This window comes from Oncorhynchus nerka, linkage group LG20, assembly GCF_034236695.1.
Source record: "Oncorhynchus nerka isolate Pitt River linkage group LG20, Oner_Uvic_2.0, whole genome shotgun sequence".
NCBI classification, from domain to species: domain Eukaryota; kingdom Metazoa; phylum Chordata; class Actinopteri; order Salmoniformes; family Salmonidae; genus Oncorhynchus; species Oncorhynchus nerka.
The window spans coordinates 80,938,608-80,955,620 of NC_088415.1; the positions used below are offsets into that span (position 1 = coordinate 80,938,608).

At 42.9% G+C, this 17,013-nt stretch overlaps 2 protein-coding genes across 2 annotated transcripts; both read right to left on the reverse strand.

Annotated features, from left to right (window-relative positions):
- Window positions 1-8,574: 8,574 nt before the first annotated feature.
- Window positions 8,575-12,733, reverse strand: LOC115103218 (zona pellucida sperm-binding protein 3-like). Its single transcript, XM_029624005.2, has 8 exons — window positions 12,327-12,733; window positions 10,686-10,798; window positions 10,503-10,606; window positions 10,045-10,222; window positions 9,749-9,866; window positions 9,584-9,669; window positions 9,095-9,327; window positions 8,575-8,813 (listed from the first exon to the last, which is right to left on the reverse strand). Exons 1-8 carry the CDS (start codon window positions 12,705-12,707, stop codon window positions 8,575-8,577), a joined length of 1,452 nt encoding a protein of 483 aa, XP_029479865.2. The 5' UTR covers window positions 12,708-12,733.
- A 1,704-nt stretch (window positions 12,734-14,437) lies between these two features.
- On the reverse strand, window positions 14,438-16,028 carry zmp:0000001127 (interleukin-12 subunit alpha). Its single transcript, XM_029621051.2, has 6 exons — window positions 15,894-16,028; window positions 15,710-15,796; window positions 15,520-15,579; window positions 15,232-15,348; window positions 14,987-15,031; window positions 14,438-14,793 (listed from the first exon to the last, which is right to left on the reverse strand). Exons 1-6 carry the CDS (start codon window positions 15,990-15,992, stop codon window positions 14,638-14,640), a joined length of 564 nt encoding a protein of 187 aa, XP_029476911.2. The 5' UTR covers window positions 15,993-16,028; the 3' UTR covers window positions 14,438-14,637.
- Window positions 16,029-17,013: the final 985 nt, after the last annotated feature.

Sequence of the window (17,013 nt, forward strand, 5' to 3'; positions counted from 1 at the left end):
CAGGCAATCCGCTGGATGAAGTAGCCCAGGGCAAACAGAAGGAGCAAAAGGAGGACCCCGGAGAGTTTCCGCGTAACCATTGCGATGTTGTAGAAGGTGCTGTGAACCGTGTGCCTGCAACAGCCGACGACGACACTGTCGTTACCGTGCGCGCAGCATATTTGGTCGTCTCTGCAAAGGATCTCTCCACAGTTTCGGAGCGCATGTCCAATGTTTATAACAAATAAGGAGAAAAATGTCAAACTCGGCGTGTGACCTTTGAGATAAAGACACATTATTCTTAAAGAAAATGCTAGAAGTCTTCTGTTTGGATTGTAAACATGTCAAGTTGGTTGGAACGACGTACGCTATAGTTTACTAGAGGCAATATGCAATGAGCCAAAACCATAGATCGATGGCACTGGGTGAGCCGTAGCATCTGAACATGCGGTGTTGAAAAATGAATCTGGAATTGTCATCCATATTGTCTCTCCGAACGTGTTTACATAGCAAGCTCACTGAGCCAAATGCTTGTAATCTAATTTCTGTGTCTGATTATAAACGGATGACCTCCATCACTAGGGTACAAAATTGGTTGTGGTTTATCAAATTAGGCCTTTTATGCATATAGAGCGTTAATTTTGGTCAATTTTCTCTTTTGGTTCAAAACAACCATCGCCAGACCATTGTAGATAGTATTGACTGGAATACATATCTAGGCTACGGGCCTTTTAAAAATGTGCTTTGTTGAAATAGTCAACTCATTGCATCATCCGAAGACTAAGTGCCTTTAGAGTGCACTTCAGTGTCCACTTTCAGGGCATTAAATCCAAATGAGCAATTATCTGCCTGCTATTAAATCGTTAGCGAGCACCCAATGGCCAATTGTTGGAGGGTTGTCATTAGATACAGTAACTGTTACAGGTAAACAGTTGGCGCTGGCGGACGGAGAGATCCATTTGTTGTCTGAGTTGTACTCAAGATCAGTAATGATAAACCAAGAAATCGAAAGGCTACAGTTTATGTTCGGTCTTGTTGTAGATGAGTGATAACTCTGGTGCAACTACAACAAGCCTATCCGATATAGGCCTACGACGGCGATCGTGAGTGACTGGCTCTCCACGGTCCTGACACCCGTTTAGTGGTAGTCTAATCTTGGTTACCCAGAAGTATATTTTCATGTGTGTTGTTTTTACGTTCTCATTCTTGACAATTGTCTACCTGTTTAGAACAAGCACTCTAGCATCCAATATTAAATGGGGAGTGGAAACAGCGCATGCCAATGTTCCATGGGGATTAGAAACAGTGCAGGCCAATATTAAATGGGGAGTGGAAACAGTAGAAACCAATGTTCCATAGGGATTAGAAACAGCTCAGGCCAATGTTCTATAGGGATTAAAAACAGTGTAGGCCAATGTCCCATAGGTTTAGAAACAGCTCAGGCCAATGTTCTATAGGGATTAGAAACAGCACATGCCAATGTTCCAAAGGGGAGTAGAAACAGCGCAGGCCAATGTTCCATAGGGAGTAAAAACAGTGCAGGCCAATGTTCTATATGGATTAGAAACAGCGCAGGCCAATGTTCTAAAGGATTAGAAACAGTGCAGGCCAATGTTCTATAGGGATTAGAAACAGCGCAGGCCAATGTTCTATAGAGATTAGAAACAGCGTAGGCCAATGTTCTATAGGGATTAGAAACAGCGCAGGCCAATGTTCTATAGAGATTAGAAACAGCGCAGGCCAATGTTCTATAGGGATTAGAAACAGCGCAGGCCAATTTCCATAGAAAAGCGTAGGCAATGTTCTATAGCCAATGTTCTATAGGGATTAGAAACAGCGAGATTAGGCCAATGTTCTATAGGGATTAGAAACAGCGCAGGCCAATGTTCTATAGAGATTAGAAACAGCGCAGGCCAATGTTCTATAGGGATTAGAAACAGCGCAGGCCAATGTTCCATAGGGAGTAGAAACAGCGCAGGCCAATGTTCTATAGGGATTAGAAACAGCGCAGGCCAATGTTCTATAGGATTAGAAACAGCGCAGGCCAATGTTCTATAGAGATTAGAAACAGTGCAGGCCAATGTTCTATAGAGATTAGAAACAGCGTAGGCCAATGTTCTATAGAGATTAGAAACAGCGTAGGCCAATGTTCTATAGGGATTAGAAACAGCGCAGGCCAATGTTCTATAGGGATTAGAAACAGCGCAGGCCAATGTTCTATAGGGATTAGAAACAGCGCAGGCCAATGTTCTATAGAGATTAGAAACAGCGCAGGCCAATGTTCTATAGAGATTAGAAACATAGGGTTCTAGAGATTAGAAACAATGTTCTATAGCAGCGTAGGCCAATGTTCTATAGAGATTAGAAACAGCGCAGGCCAATGTTCTATAGAGATTAGAAACAGCGTAGGCCAATGTTCTATAGAGATTAGAAACAGCGTAGGTTCTATAGAGATTAGAAACAATGTTCTATAGAGATTAGAAACAGCGTAGGCCAATGTTCTATAGAGATTAGAAACAGCGTAGGTCAATGTTCTATAGAGATTAGAAACAGCGTAGGCCAATGTTCTATAGAGATTAGAAACAGCGCAGGCCAATGTTCTATAGAGATTAGAAACAGCATAGGCCAATGTTCTATAGAGATTAGAAAAAGCGTAGGCCAATGTTCTATAGAGATTAGAAACAGCGTAGGCCAATGTTCTATAGAGATTAGAAACAGCGTAGGCCAATGTTCTATAGAGATTAGAAACAGCGCAGGCCAATGTTCTATAGGGATTAGAAACAGCGCAGGCCAATGTTCTATAGAGATTAGAAACAGTGTAGGCCAATGTTCTATAGAGATTAGAAACAGCGTAGGCCAATGTTCTATAGAGATTAGAAACAGCACAGGCCAATGTTCTATAGAGATTAGAAACAGCGTAGGCCAATGTTCTATAGAGATTAGAAACAGCGTAGGCCAATGTTCTATAGAGATTAGAAACAGCGTAGGCCAATGTTCTATAGAGATTAGAAACAGCGTAGGCCAATGTTCTATAGAGATTAGAAAAGGCGTAGGCCAATGTTCTATAGAGATTAGAAACAGCGCAGGCCAATGTTCTATAGAGATTAGAAACAGCGTAGGCCAGTCTTCCATGCAATGTAGAAACGATGGGAAGAAGTAATGCTGCGTCTCCATTCGTAGGCTATCAACAACCTGCATGACAAGGACTTAAAGGTGCATTCTGCAGATCAAACAAAAACAGATTCTGCGCCACCTTTTGAGTAAATAGTTTAGGGTTGAAGCTGGAGAAATCCAATATAAAGCTATGGATGCAAGGACTGACCATCCATGAGATGAAAATGATAGTTTAAACAATGTTTGAAGCTATACAGTGTTTGTTTACAATTTCATTGTTTACAAATAATGGAGTAAAACAAGATGATATTTTGGGTTCTGATGGTGTATACAGTTGATCTAATAAGTCATTATTTATAAGCTATATTATCCAAGAATCAATGGCTACATATAGTTCATTAAAGGTAAAAAAAAATAATAATGTACAGTCATGGCCAAAAGTATTGGTACCCTTGCACTTTTTTTCAAATAATGCACCATTTATTTTCGGAAAACTGTTGAAATAAAACAATATTTTGGTATCCACATACTGTATGTACATCTTTGGTTTGCAGTTTAACAAAACAAAAAATCAGAATTTTCTAAATGTTAGCTAATTACACAAAGAAATCCTAAAATGGCCAGGACAATATTTTTGTCAGTTGTGGTGAGTTGCAGGTGCAATATAAAATGACTAATTCAACCAGTTTGAATAGAGAAAAGGACTCATTCTCCTGTTTTGTGTCACTGTATGTACCGCAATGAGCATAGAGAAAATAAATAAAACCAGAGAATTATCTGAGGAAGAAGTCAGACACAAGATTGTAGCCAAGCATGGACAATCTCAAGGCTACAAGTTCATCTCCAGAGACCTTGATGTGGACAGATGAGACCAAATTAGAGCTATATTGTAAAGCACACCATCTCTGTTTACACAAAACAAAATGAAGCCTTCAAAGAAAACAACACCTTCCCTACAGTCAGACATGAAGGTCCAGAGATGTTCTGGGTGCCTTGAACATGTGCATGGCATCATGAAATCAGAGATGTTCTGGGGGCCTTGAACGTGTACATGGCATCATGAAATAAGAGATGTTCTGGGGGCCTTGAACGTGTGCATGGCATCATGAAATCAGAGATGTTCTGGGGGCCTTGAACGTGTGCATGGCATCATTAAATCGGAGATGTTCTGGGGGCCTTGAACGTGTGCATGGCATCATGAAATCGGAGATGTTCTGGGGGCCTTGAACGTGTGCATGGCATCATGAAATCGGAGATGTTCTGGGGGCCTTGAACGTGTGCATGGCATCATGAAATCAGAGATGTTCTGGGGGCCTTGAACGTGTGCATGGCATCATGAAATAAGAGATGTTCTGGGGGCCTTGAACGTGTGCATGGCATCATGAAATCAGAGATGCTCTGGGGGCCTTGAACGTGTGCATGGCATCATGAAATCGGAGATGTTCTGGGGGCCTTGAACGTGTGCATGGCATCATTAAATCAGAGATGTTCTGGGGGCCTTGAACGTGTGCATGGCATCATGAAATCAGAGATGTTCTGGGGGCATTGAACGTGTGCATGGCATCATGAAATCAGAGATGTTCTGGGTGCCTTGAACGTGTGCATGGCATCATGAAATCAGAGATGTTCTGGGGCCTTGAACGTGTGCATGGCATCATGAAATCAGAGATGTTCTGGGGCCTTGAACGTGTGCATGGCATCATGAAATCAGATATGTTCTGGGTGCCTTGAACGTGTGCATGGCATCATGAAATCAAAGATGTTCTGGGGGCCTTGAACGTGTGCATGGCATCATGAAATCGGAGATGTTCTGGGTGCCTTGAACGTGTGCATGGCATCATGAAATCAGGAGAATACCAAGGCATTTTGGAGTGCAATGTCAGAACCAGTGTCAGAAAGCTGCGTCTCCGTTGAAGGTATTGGGTCTTCCAGCAGGACAATGACCCCAAACACACTTCAAAAAGCACCCAGGAATGGTTTAAGACAAAACGCTGGACTGTTCTGAAGTGGTCATCACTGAGTCCAGATCTATTAAATTTATGGAGGGATCTGAAAACAGCAGTTGGGAGAAGGCACCCTTAAAATCTGTGAGAACTAGAGCAGTTTGTCCAGTTTGGAGTGGACCAAACTGCCAGTACAAAGGTGCAGGAAGCTCATCGATGGCTATAGGAAGCGCTTGATTGCAGTTATTTTGATTGCAGTTACTTGAAAAAAAGGGTTCCCATATTTTGGCTACGACTGTAGCAATCGCAGATTAATAATAATAATAATTAATAACTTCTATCCAGGCGTTGTAAGATCTGGCAGGCGTCAGCAACGCCTTGGCAGAGAAACACGCCCCGTTACTTCCAAGTATGGGTAGAGGCGGCGCAATATGGCAACCAGAATATGGGCGAGTGGGTGTGTCAAACTGTGCTCGTGTGTGTGTGTGTGTGTGTGTGTGTGTGTGTGTGTGTGTGTGTGTGTGTGTGTGTGTGTGTGTGTGTGTGTGTGTGTGTGTGTGTGTGTGTGTGTGTGTGTGTGTGTGTGTGTGTGCGTGCGTGCGTGCGTGCGTGCGTGCGTGCGTGCGTGCGTGCGTGCGTGCGCGCGCGCGCGCATGTATGGAAAATCAATCAGCTAATTGGGCAGAATTGTTGCCACTCAAGACCGTTTTGCGTGACTGATTGGGCTGCACGACAAGTCAATAAGACTGCAACCAGTGCACCAGTGATGTATCAACCTGCCTGCCGACGGAAGTTTCCTACTGGGTATTAGGCTGCGGTCGTGTCGCCGGCGGGAGCTAACGTGGCCATTTTTTTCCCCTCCCATGATTTATTTTCAAGTAGAATAGCAGCCTACACAAGAAATAACAAATATTGATAACCATCTACATGTCACATTGATACATGCATAGCCTACAAACTACTACTCAATGGGAAGGGCATGAACGCAACAAAACCGGGACACAGTGCCCCTTGCTCTTGCTTGACAAGCACTAGCCTACTGATGGGTTTAGTGTTGCTTCACGCATACCACGCATGAAGCAACACTACACCTATCATCGGTACCTTTTATAAAAATTAACAATGTCTTCAAAACAGAAGTCCAAACTCTTGCGGTACGGTAGCTCAATGTACAGCAGTTTATATAAAACAGCTCAATCAAAACCATCTCATCAATGGAGTTAAGGTCAGGGCTCTGTGCAGGCCAGTCAAGTTCTTCCACACCGATCTCGACAAACCATTTCTGTACGGATCTCGCTTTGTGCACCAAGGCATTGTACTGCTGAAACAGGAAAGGGCCTTCTCCAAACTATTGCCACAAAGTTGGAAGCACAGAATCGCCTGGAATGTCATTGTATGCTGTAGCGTTAAGATTTCCCTTCACTGGAATTAAGGGGCCTAGCTCAAACCATGAAAAACAGCCCCATACCATTATTCCTCCCCCACCAAACTTTACAGTTGGCACTTTGTATTGGGGCATGTAGCGTTCTCCTGGAATCTGCCAATCCCAGATTCGCCTGTCAGACTTCCAGATTGTGAAGCATGATTCATCACTCCAGAGAACGCATTTCCATTGGTCCAGAGTAGCGCTCGGCCATGGAAACCCATTTCATGAAGCTCCTAACAAACAATTATTGTGCTTACATTGCTTCCAGGGGCAGTTTGGAACTCAGTAGTGAGTGTTGCATCTGAGGACAGACGATTTTTACACACTACGCTCTTCAGCACTCGGTGGTCCCGTTCTGTGAACTTGTGTGGCCTACCACTTTGTGGCTGAGCCAATGTTGCTCATAGACATTACCACTTCACAATAACAGCACTTACAGTTGACCGGGGCAGCAATTTGACTAATTGAGTTGTTGGAAAGGTGGCATCCTATGACGGTGCAACATAGAAAGTCACAGAGCTCTTCAGTAAGGCCATTCTACTGACAATGTTTGTCTATAGAGATTGCATGGCGGTGTGCTCGATCTTATACTTCTCAAACAGGTGTGGCTGAAATAGCCAAATCCACTAATTTTAAGAGGTGTCCACATACTTTTGTATATATATATAGCATGTAAAAACATGTTAAATATGTAAATTGTAAAGTCAATCCGCAATGTCTTTTCCTGTGTCAACCCACAGTAAGACTAGCTGTCGCCATTGGTGTCAGCTAATGGGTATCCTAATAAATCAAATTAGTTCTGGGTCCGCTCCAAAGACCAAGTGCTAATGCTGCATTCGTAACCAAGTGGGAAGGTGGAAATTACCAGTTGGAAGTTCTAAATATCAGTTGGATACATTCACTATTGTCAATCCGTCTGCGTTGGCAGTGATACGGCCTCTGCAGAAGTCAGGGCATTCATACGTCGTGCACTACACCGAACTGTTAGTGATTTTGTTTCTACAGGACCTCTCACCCACCATCAAGTCAAAGCTCTACGTGTAACAGTATTGGTTCCGTCCCTCTCCTCACCCCAGGGACCCTCTGCACACTAGTCACCCACGGAGCAACGTTATCCATCACTCCACAAAAGCCACAGCCCTTGCAGAGCAAGGGGAACTACAAGGTCTCAGAATGACGTCACCGATTGAAACGGTATTAGGGCACACCCCACTAGCTAGCCATTTGACACCGGTTACATTCACATTGCAACATTTGGGAAGCACACAATGTGGCACTTGATGTCTACGGAGGTTCTGCTATTTCATCACACCCTCCCTACAGAGCCTTGAGCACATTTAAAGCATAAAATGGCTTTAATGGGCAACAGCAACCATAAACTTAAAGTACAGCCATCACGTTTGTAAATAAATTGTCGTTCAATAACCTTAAAGCTTTGCTTCTTTCATCTGCCGAAAAGCAGGGAATTTTCTTAGGTGACTTAAGCGCTCAGGGATGAGTCGTTTCCCACTGGTATTTACTAGATGGGCATTTGAATAGATTTTGCCCAGTTGTATATGGTAAATGGCACCGTCACGCTTGGTCATGAATGCAGGGCGTCATGCATTTCACAATCTTGCAGTTCCTATGCTACAGACGAGTCATATTTTATACCTGCTACATGACAGGACTGCTGAGAGCAGAGGGTCAGACTAACATGCTGGCAGCAGAACAGTGTACGTGCTCCCGAGGCAGCGGCTTAGACCGCTAAACCACCCCAGAACCATAATTTGACACACCCATTGCTTGACTTAATGATCCAGGGGCAAGCATCGATGCAAACTCATAAATTGAAGAGCTAAAAACTAAATCAAATAAGCAAACTACGGATGTAACGTTTTTATTTGCATTGGCCATGGTAATGTGAAATGGAACAGCAGATGAGCAACATTCTAAACAATTTGAATTCACATAATTCTTTAAAAGGACCAAGAACTTAGTTAGTGGTTTAAGCCAAGGGTTGGTCAATTGCCATCATAGAGTGAATTGCATTCAAGTTCCACAGTCGACTTCCTGCACAGCACCCTTCAATCCAGTGAGATGCCATCTTGTGTGACTGGAAAGACTCAGTGTTCACAGCAGTGCCTCATTCAGAATGCGTGCATTTCCTGCCTTCACTTCTGCAAGTACCACCGGTGCCCATAGAATGTCTGCTGTAGCCTCCTGCAGCTCTTTGGAATGGACTGCCGCAAAGTCTAAGGTCTCACCCGGTGTCAATTTTGAGCGGAGTGTCGTGGAGTCCGTTGCCAAGCTGATAACTTCCTGAGTAGGGACAACAATCAGGGGCCCCAAGATGGTAGTCTTGTCCCACTCTGAAATAAAATTCTGATTTAGCTAAACCTTGAGTTAATTTTAGAAAACATTTATTGGTTGTCACAATGACATTCAAACAGTTCAATAAGTGTTCAAAAGCTTTCCTGAATTCTAGCTAGAGCACATTGCTGGACCGTTAATCTTAACATGCAACCAAAAAAAAAAAAAAAAAAAAAAATCACATGGGAGAAAAGCATAGGCTGGAGCAAAAGCCAGTACATAGTAAACATGCTATGCATCTAGGTTGCCTCCAATTGGCTTTGCATCATCCGTAACCCACCTTCTGTTGTGTCCGTTCCCCTCTTCCAGGCACCAGAGTAAGGCTTTTTGGATCTGGGCTCAACCTTTTGGAACTTCTCTGTGCTCTGGCCTGGGCGAATGCGGAAGCTGGATGAATTTGGTTTGGGAGTAGTCTTGGTGTTGGTTCTGGTCATGGGGGCAGTAGGCTCCGCAAAGCGTTTGGAGACTACACAACTTATACATACCTGGTCGTTCCCATCTGCTGACCTCCAGCTGGAATGAGAAAGAAGATCTGGTTCGATTGCAGCGCAAAGTTAAATAACTTGCCCTCATTAAGGCCATGCACAGTAAATACTTTACAGTATCCATCCGTTAACCTGACAATAATTTTTAAGGTCTAATTCTACAGTCAATATTGTACAGAATGAAATCCCCTGGCAGTGCTAATGAAGAAACCATTCATGTTTGCAGCCTACATACAAAATTTCAGTTTTAACAAGAGGCAGGATGCCCATTCTCCATCTCATACCTGTTCTCAATGAAGGAGCACGCGCGACTCCTTGATTTCCCAGAAAACATGGCGGGGACAGCTTTCAGATGGCAGGTGATGAAGATCTGTGGTGACGGAATGGATATCAGAATGGCCAACAAGGTGCAGAACATGACAAGACTTAACACAGGAGTGGGCACTTGCCAAATTGGAATCCTCCTGGTAGAACCTGAAGGCGTCCAGCATGATATGCAGCTTGTCATCCTGGACCCTGGGCATGTACCGTGAATTAGAGCCGGTCAGCTGGGCGTCAGTAAGGCATCTAATTAGGCAAGACAGGGAGCTAGGTGTTTAGGGAAAGGAATGGCCAACTAGATGGCTTTCTACAGTTGTTTACCCAACCACAGTTGAGCAAACAGCCAAGCATCGGAAAAAATTAAATGTATCCTACGGCAAGCTGAAGCAACCATCACCAGTCAATACCTTCTAGATGACCTTACCCGTAGTACTCTATGAAGTTGTGTCTAGGGTTTGAGTCTGCGTCAGGAGTTGCCGTGGCCACACAATGGTCCACATACACGCGGAGGGGCATGTGGTTACCCATGGTGACAGCTGCCTCCAGGTGTATGGTTTCACCCAGAAAGTAGGCATTTGATCCCCTTTCAGAGCGCCAGTCATCTGTAGAGAAGGTGGGGATGAGCATGTGCAACCAGACAGCCATTTGGGGATGCTTATACTAGTGTTTAATACCCAATGTTATTGGTTTGAATTTCATAATACACCAGTCACATTGAAAGGAGATTGATGCAAACATTATCAAATGGTTTATGCTGATAATATGGACACTGGACTACACTGGCAACTTGCACACTAGAGTGCATGTTTGTGTGAAAAGGTTAAGGACCATGAATAACTGAAAATGTACAAGTTAATGAAGTGAACAATACAAATATCCTACCCGTGATGAGGCGGAGGCTGAATTGCAGATGGTCCTCAGCAGTCACTGTTGAGGCAAAGGGGATCCAGGTGGGAGCCAGGGCAGCACTGTCAACAGCATACCTCCTACACATTCACATTATTTAAGTGTTTAAAAACCCATCATCAAAATACTAGGCATCAATGTTTACTACAGGTAACTCACCTTCCGTAATGGCATTCGATGGGAATCACAGCCGAATCAAATCTGACGACACCAGAAGAGGGTGCAGGCGAATAGCTGAGAATATTGGAATAAACCAGCTCCGTCTCCATAAACTGTGGAAGAGGTGCAACTACTGAGACAAACTGAACAAGTTCCACAGACATGACTAACAGAAAATGAATAATGTGTCACCGAACAGGAGGGGGGTCAAAAATCAAGTCAGTATCTGGTGTGGCCACCAGCTGCATTAAGTACTGCAGTGAATCTCATGGACTGCACTAGATTTGCCAATTATTGCTGTGAGATGTTACCCCACTCTTCCACCAAGGCACCTGCAAGTTCCCAGACATTTCTGTGTGTGTGTGTGTGTGGGGGGGGGTGCTAGCCCCTCCAATCCAACAGGTCCCAGACCTGCTCAATGGGGATCTGGGCTCATTGCTGGCCATGGCAGACCACTGACATTCCTGTATGGCTGGTGGCATGGTCAAGCTGGAGGGTCATGTCAGGATGAGCCTGCAGGTACCACACGAGGGAGGAAGATGTTTTCCCTGTAACGCACAGCGTTGAGTGCCTGCAATGACAAGTTAAGTCTGATGCTGGGACACCGCCCCAGACCATAACAGACCCGCCACCTCCAAATCGATCATGCGCCAGAGTACAGGCCTCGGTGTAATGCTCATTCCAGCGACTAAGCGCGATTCCGACCAACACCCCTGGTGAGACAAACCCACAACTCGTCAGTGAATAGCACTTTTTGCCAGTCCTATGGTGGGTTTGTGCCCATAGGCAACGTTGTTGCCGGTGAGGACCTGCCTTATAAGCCCGCAGTCCAGCCTCTCAGCCTATTGTGGACTGTCTGAGCACTGATAGGGATAGTGCGTTCCTGGTGTACTCGTGCAGTTGACATCCTGTACCTGTACCACAGGTGTGATGTTCAGATGTACCGATCCTGTTCAGGTATTGTTACACATGGTCTGTCACTGCAAGGACAATCAGCTGTCCATCCTGTATCCCCGTCTTGGGCATCTCACAGCATGGACACTGCAATTTATTTCCCTGGCCCTGTCCGCAGTCCTCAGGCACGTTCACACAGATGAGTAGGGACTCCAGTTATCTTTCATTTGGTGTTTCAGAATCAGTAAAAAGGCATCTTTAGTGTCCTAAGTTCTCATAATTGTGACTAATTATCCACCATCTATAAGCTGTTAGTGTCTTAATGACCATTCCACAGGTGCATGTTCATTAATTGTTTATGGCTCATTGAACAAGCATGGGAAGCGGCGTTTAAACTCTATACAAATGAAGATCTGTGACGTTATTCGGATTTTTAAGAATTCTTTGAGACAGGGTCCTGAAAAAGGGACGTTTCTTTTTCGCTGCGTTTATCATGGCCTTGGGCGGTGTGCCACTTTCTATCCATGTTGCCATGGATTCACGAAACCATTTGCAGCTGCGGAGTCCATGGCTACCTTCCTGTCCATGGAAGCGTTTCAGGACATTCTTTAGATAGCCCTTGGGCTCAGCCCCCCTGCAAGAGTCCCATAGCCTTGTGTAAATTGTTTAATACGTGAACCTAATTAGCCTACTTAGAACTGTGGCACGATTAACTTAAAATTAAGCTGCAATTTTCGAAAAACTTACTGCGAGTTTGGTTCCACATGCGGTCAACTGGGCAAAGATGATAAACTCTGCCTCCCCCGTTGGAACCGCACTGCAAGAATCTTCAACGCCCTTGCTACCCATTTGATTGAAACCTAGGTGCAAATCGCTGCCGTCCACCAGAATGCCTATGTCAAATAGGTCAGCATTCACCACGACTTCAAGAGAATCTTCGTGGCACTTCACGAGGACTGTTCTCGGCCTAGGAGGACTGGTTGGCTCTGCACTCGGTTTAAAGGATTTGGCCTGACTGACATCTTTATAACTATAACCACGAGGATTAAAAGGCTGATAACAATCAGCGAGGAAAGAAATTGACAGCAGGGTCGCGACCCACCACGGAGATGTTTGCATAAACTCCATTTGTGCGCTTGCAGTCTGAATATAGTTTGGCGGCTTCGCAGACCCACTGAATTGCCTAAACCGAATTACAAACATTTATATGACAAAAAATCTCCAAGCATAGACCAATCATTGAGAACAGGTGGTGTTACCGCACCTGTGTCAAATCAGCGCTAATTAAAGATGAAAAAGTCCTGTGTAACCTGATGAATTTATTTTGACAGTACCGTGCACCTTCCACTGGGTGTCAGTGGTACATTTCCATTGAATGAAAATGACTGATATTTGTCTGTGTAGGCTGTTATGGCCAGGCAGCATGTCGTAATACAAATATACAAAATATAGACTGCTTTGTACTCGCCATCTTCTCAACTCCATTAAATTGCTGACCAACTGCACCCCTTCACCGACGGTGCAGTCTAATGTACCAACCTTGTCCTCGTGCCCATCACATAAACCTAGCATGGTTATCGTTCGAAAACATCCGACAATGCCCACAAATAGACATGTTATTCCTCGTCAACATAGTCTTTATAAATTCACACCTGTTTGAATGTATTGAGGTAAGACATTTATTAACCGAAGGAGAACTTATTATTGCACTTGTCCGCCCTGGCCTAGCTACTAATAATGGGAAGAACATAGGCCAATATAGCCGAACATTAGGCCATTTGTGAGCTCAAACCGAATGCAAAAATCTGACTTTCGAACAATGTGTCATTCAGCCTTTTCGACTGCATGCGGGCTCACGTTTCTCAAGAGTGAAAAAAGGACCAATGCGAGGGAGTCACTTGGCTGTGTTCAGTTAAAACCATACCACCCCCCACCCCGATAATAGAGTATAGGAAGGCCTAGTAGTAAGCTACATGTCATCATGTCTGCTTAATCTATACGCCTACACAAATGTATGGTCGTTTCTGAACTTTCTCTCGGGTCTTCACTTCGGCCTCAAAATAACCGCCCACATATTCCACACAGTTACAGTAGGCTATGATTCCAAGTGAATTGACCAGTGTAGACCTACAAGAACGAGCATATTGGGTGGTTTGGGCACCACCCAAATCAGTGATATGGGGTTACCACTGTGTATTTTCCTGGAAATAAATCTTACTGTTTCCCATCATTTAACTCAGTTTAATGTATTGACCATATATGGCAACACACACACACACACACACACTATTCTTGTGGGGGCCAAACAATTTATTCCCATTCAAAATCCTATTTTCCTTAACCCTTAACCTAACTCTAACCTTAACCCCTAATCCTAATCCTAATTGTAACCCTAAACCCCTAAAATGAAAATAATGGGGACCGGTGATATGTCCCCACTTGTCCAAATTTTCCTTGTTTTGCTAACTTTGTGAGGACTTCTGGTCCTCACAAGGATAGTAAAAACTGCAAAACACACACACATACAAACAGATAGAGAGAGAGAGTTTGAGTAAAATACCATGAAAACAAAGAGAGAAATAAAACAGCTGGCATTAGGCTATTTTAATTAATTGCTTAAATGCATTTTATTTTGGAGATGTTCAAACAAAAACTGTGTAAACATTGAAATAAGTTATATTGATATGTAGAAAATAAATATTTTTAAATAATAAATTAGGCAAATAAATAATACAACCCATTAGGTTGATAATAAATATCACATTTAATATTATTTAGCTTTTCAAGTTAAAAAAAATCAACAAATAAATACTTAGATTAAATACTTATATATTAAGTCATAAATATTTGACTGTAAATTCAAAATCCTCAATAGCTTAATCAGACTGTTATTTGATGATAACATTAAAGAACACTTGTCCACAGGACAAGGCAACTTTGTTATGGTCATGGAAACTATTATTTTTCCCTTGGGAGAATGGTGATGACGACGATGATGGCGATGAGGAATTAGTCTCCAACAGCGTAGGCGCTTGCCAGGTCCATGATGAGGTCCAACTTACATATCGTGTTCTCCAGCATGAATATATCCAATGATTCTGTTGATGGTTACGGTGCGAACCTGGAGCCCCTTCAGCACTTTACACAAATGTACTCTTTCATCAAAGGAATTGTGGTCAGCAGTACCTTGAGTAGGCCTACAACCTTGTGTATCCTGAAAAGAAACATAGTGCACACTGTGTCAAGTTAACTTTATCTCTATTTGGTTACACACAGTTGACATACAAATGACCATATTTGGTTAGGATATATTTTACGGACCATTAATTCCACCACCCACATCCCAATGTAATCCCTGCTAATTTTAGTCGGTGAAAGGCCTCTTTATGTTAGTCACGGTTGCTTACCTGCTGAGAGGACCAGACTCCCAACCAAGATGAGGGGAAGCAGTTCTGTTTAAAAAACAAACGAAAGCAAATGAAAGGGTGAGAGAAGAGGCAATATATGTCAGTAGACTTGTGTATCCTAAACCTGCAGCTACAATGACTTTCGTATACAAAACTGGTTGTGTTAGAAATATCTCAAAAGGCTATATTTTTAGGTCATGTCCTCTCCATGCCAGTATTTTGGCATAGTTATTCCCATATTTTACCTCCTTAATCTCTCCGAGGCTCTGCAGCACATTGGGTCCAAGCAGTTTAGGGTCAATAGCTTGTAGCATGTCGCTATAACAACGCAGATCCTCCTCAATGTTCCTCAGACACTTGTCCTATGTGATACACAGGAAAAATGACATGTAAAAAGTTACCAATATAGGCAGACAGTGTGTTAGATTTGCCCCCTTTAGACTGTAAATAAACATGCCATTTCTTATGGGAAAAACTGTTGCTCTGGGCAACAACAGTAATATGTCATTTATAGACAATTGCAAATAGCCTACCTGATCAAACTTTACATTTGTCACTCTGGAACATGTTGAGTGCTGTTGAGTGCTTTTGGTCTGTCAAACAAAGTATAGATTATTCAGCAAAGGATTTCAACATTGATCTTATATAGCCTTATATAGGGAAATTCACATTATTGTCTGAAAAAATTGAATACAGATCACAGAATGGGGTTATTTTTCTTACCTTTGGCGCACACACTTGCACCGTCTGTGTTCTCGTGTTCAACTCCATACCCTGGTCCGTGCAGTTTATTCCTTTGAACAGGTGTTCCTAGTGTTGATACGAATTCAATGAATAGGCTGCAGATATGAATTAAATAAATAGTCTACCATCAAGAACAGTATTGGAAAATGTGCCTGTGTCTCACCTGTGCAAGTGCGTCCGTGATGTTCCAAAGTAGTGTTTGCGCAGTAGTAAGACAGTTGTCAGTTATCGGGTGGTTGCGCGACACCACTGAGCTGGACATGTTCACGTGCCAGAGAGAACAAGTGAGCGCGACCAAGAGCAGCCAAGTGGCAAAATCTGACAGGTTCAAGAACAACGTAGAACAAATACTTAAAACTTAAACTTTCTATACAAATACATTTGTCAATAATATGGCAATAATTTTTAGATGATTTTGCAATATTCTCATGCAGGAAAAAATATTCCCAGATAACCTGACCTATTCTAACTTTAAGCAAATAATAAATAGGCTACCTACTTAATAACAATACTTTTGTTAGAAGAGAAAGAGATATAGGCTATAGATTACTCACAAAGCTTGGCGTTTGGCATCATGGTAGTAACAATGTATATCCTTGGTTTATCCTAATTCTTTTGTGTGTCTTGCTTCATCTCTCAGTGTTTTTATACTTTCCTGAGCAGGGAATTCCCTACCACAATAACAATGTTTGAAAATATAAATTGAAAGTAAATCAGGTAACAATGTCACAGTGTGTCATTTTCCTAGATGCCAGTGATATCAATATAATGAAACGTTTTCCCAGAGTGGAACTGGAATTAACATTAACTGCAGTTGAGTTGATTGTATTAGATGTTTTTTTTTGTGGCCACTATAACCACAGCAGTTTCTCACAGTTTGGTAGAAAATATGTGGTCGCCTCCTCTGCTCTCTAGTGGCTGGCTAGGCCTAGTTCTAGGTAATGATTCAGTATGGGCTTTCACTATGGCCAAAACTCAATAACATAAGTGTTTGGAGCATTGTAGTGCAACATGAGAAAGTAGGGAAGAAACTGCCTGTTTTGCACACACATGCAACAGTCACTTGCCTATATTCAGATATGTCATAGCATTAATACCAATTTAATTATGTAATTGTTAACACCCGTAGAAGAAAATAGCTAGTAGGCTACCCTAACCTTATCCAATTTGTAGTTTGGTTTGTATTTATAGGTTTTATGTGTTTATATATATTTACAAGGCACATGTAGGCTAATGTAGCCTTCTTAGGTCCCTCAAGCATCCTTCTGTACAATTAATTAATT

Excerpts from the sequence above, each read along its gene's own strand:
- LOC115103218 (XM_029624005.2), bottom strand. The coding sequence starts at position 12,707 with ATGGAGTTTATGCAAACATCTCCGTGGTGGGTCGCGACCCTGCTGTCA. Across the intron at positions 10,799-12,326 it reads CATGTGGAACCAAACTCGCA|TTTATGGAGACGGAGCTGGT; the intron begins GTAAGTTTTTCG and ends CCTCTTCCACAG. Across the intron at positions 9,670-9,748 it reads ACCAGGAGGATTCCAATTTG|ATCTTCATCACCTGCCATCT; the intron begins GCAAGTGCCCAC and ends CCGTCACCACAG.
- zmp:0000001127 (XM_029621051.2), bottom strand. The coding sequence starts at position 15,992 with ATGTCCAGCTCAGTGGTGTCGCGCAACCACCCGATAACTGACAACTGT. Across the intron at positions 15,797-15,893 it reads TCACGGACGCACTTGCACAG|GAACACCTGTTCAAAGGAAT; the intron begins GTGAGACACAGG and ends TATCAACACTAG. Across the intron at positions 15,349-15,519 it reads CAAATGTAAAGTTTGATCAG|GACAAGTGTCTGAGGAACAT; the intron begins GTAGGCTATTTG and ends TGTATCACATAG.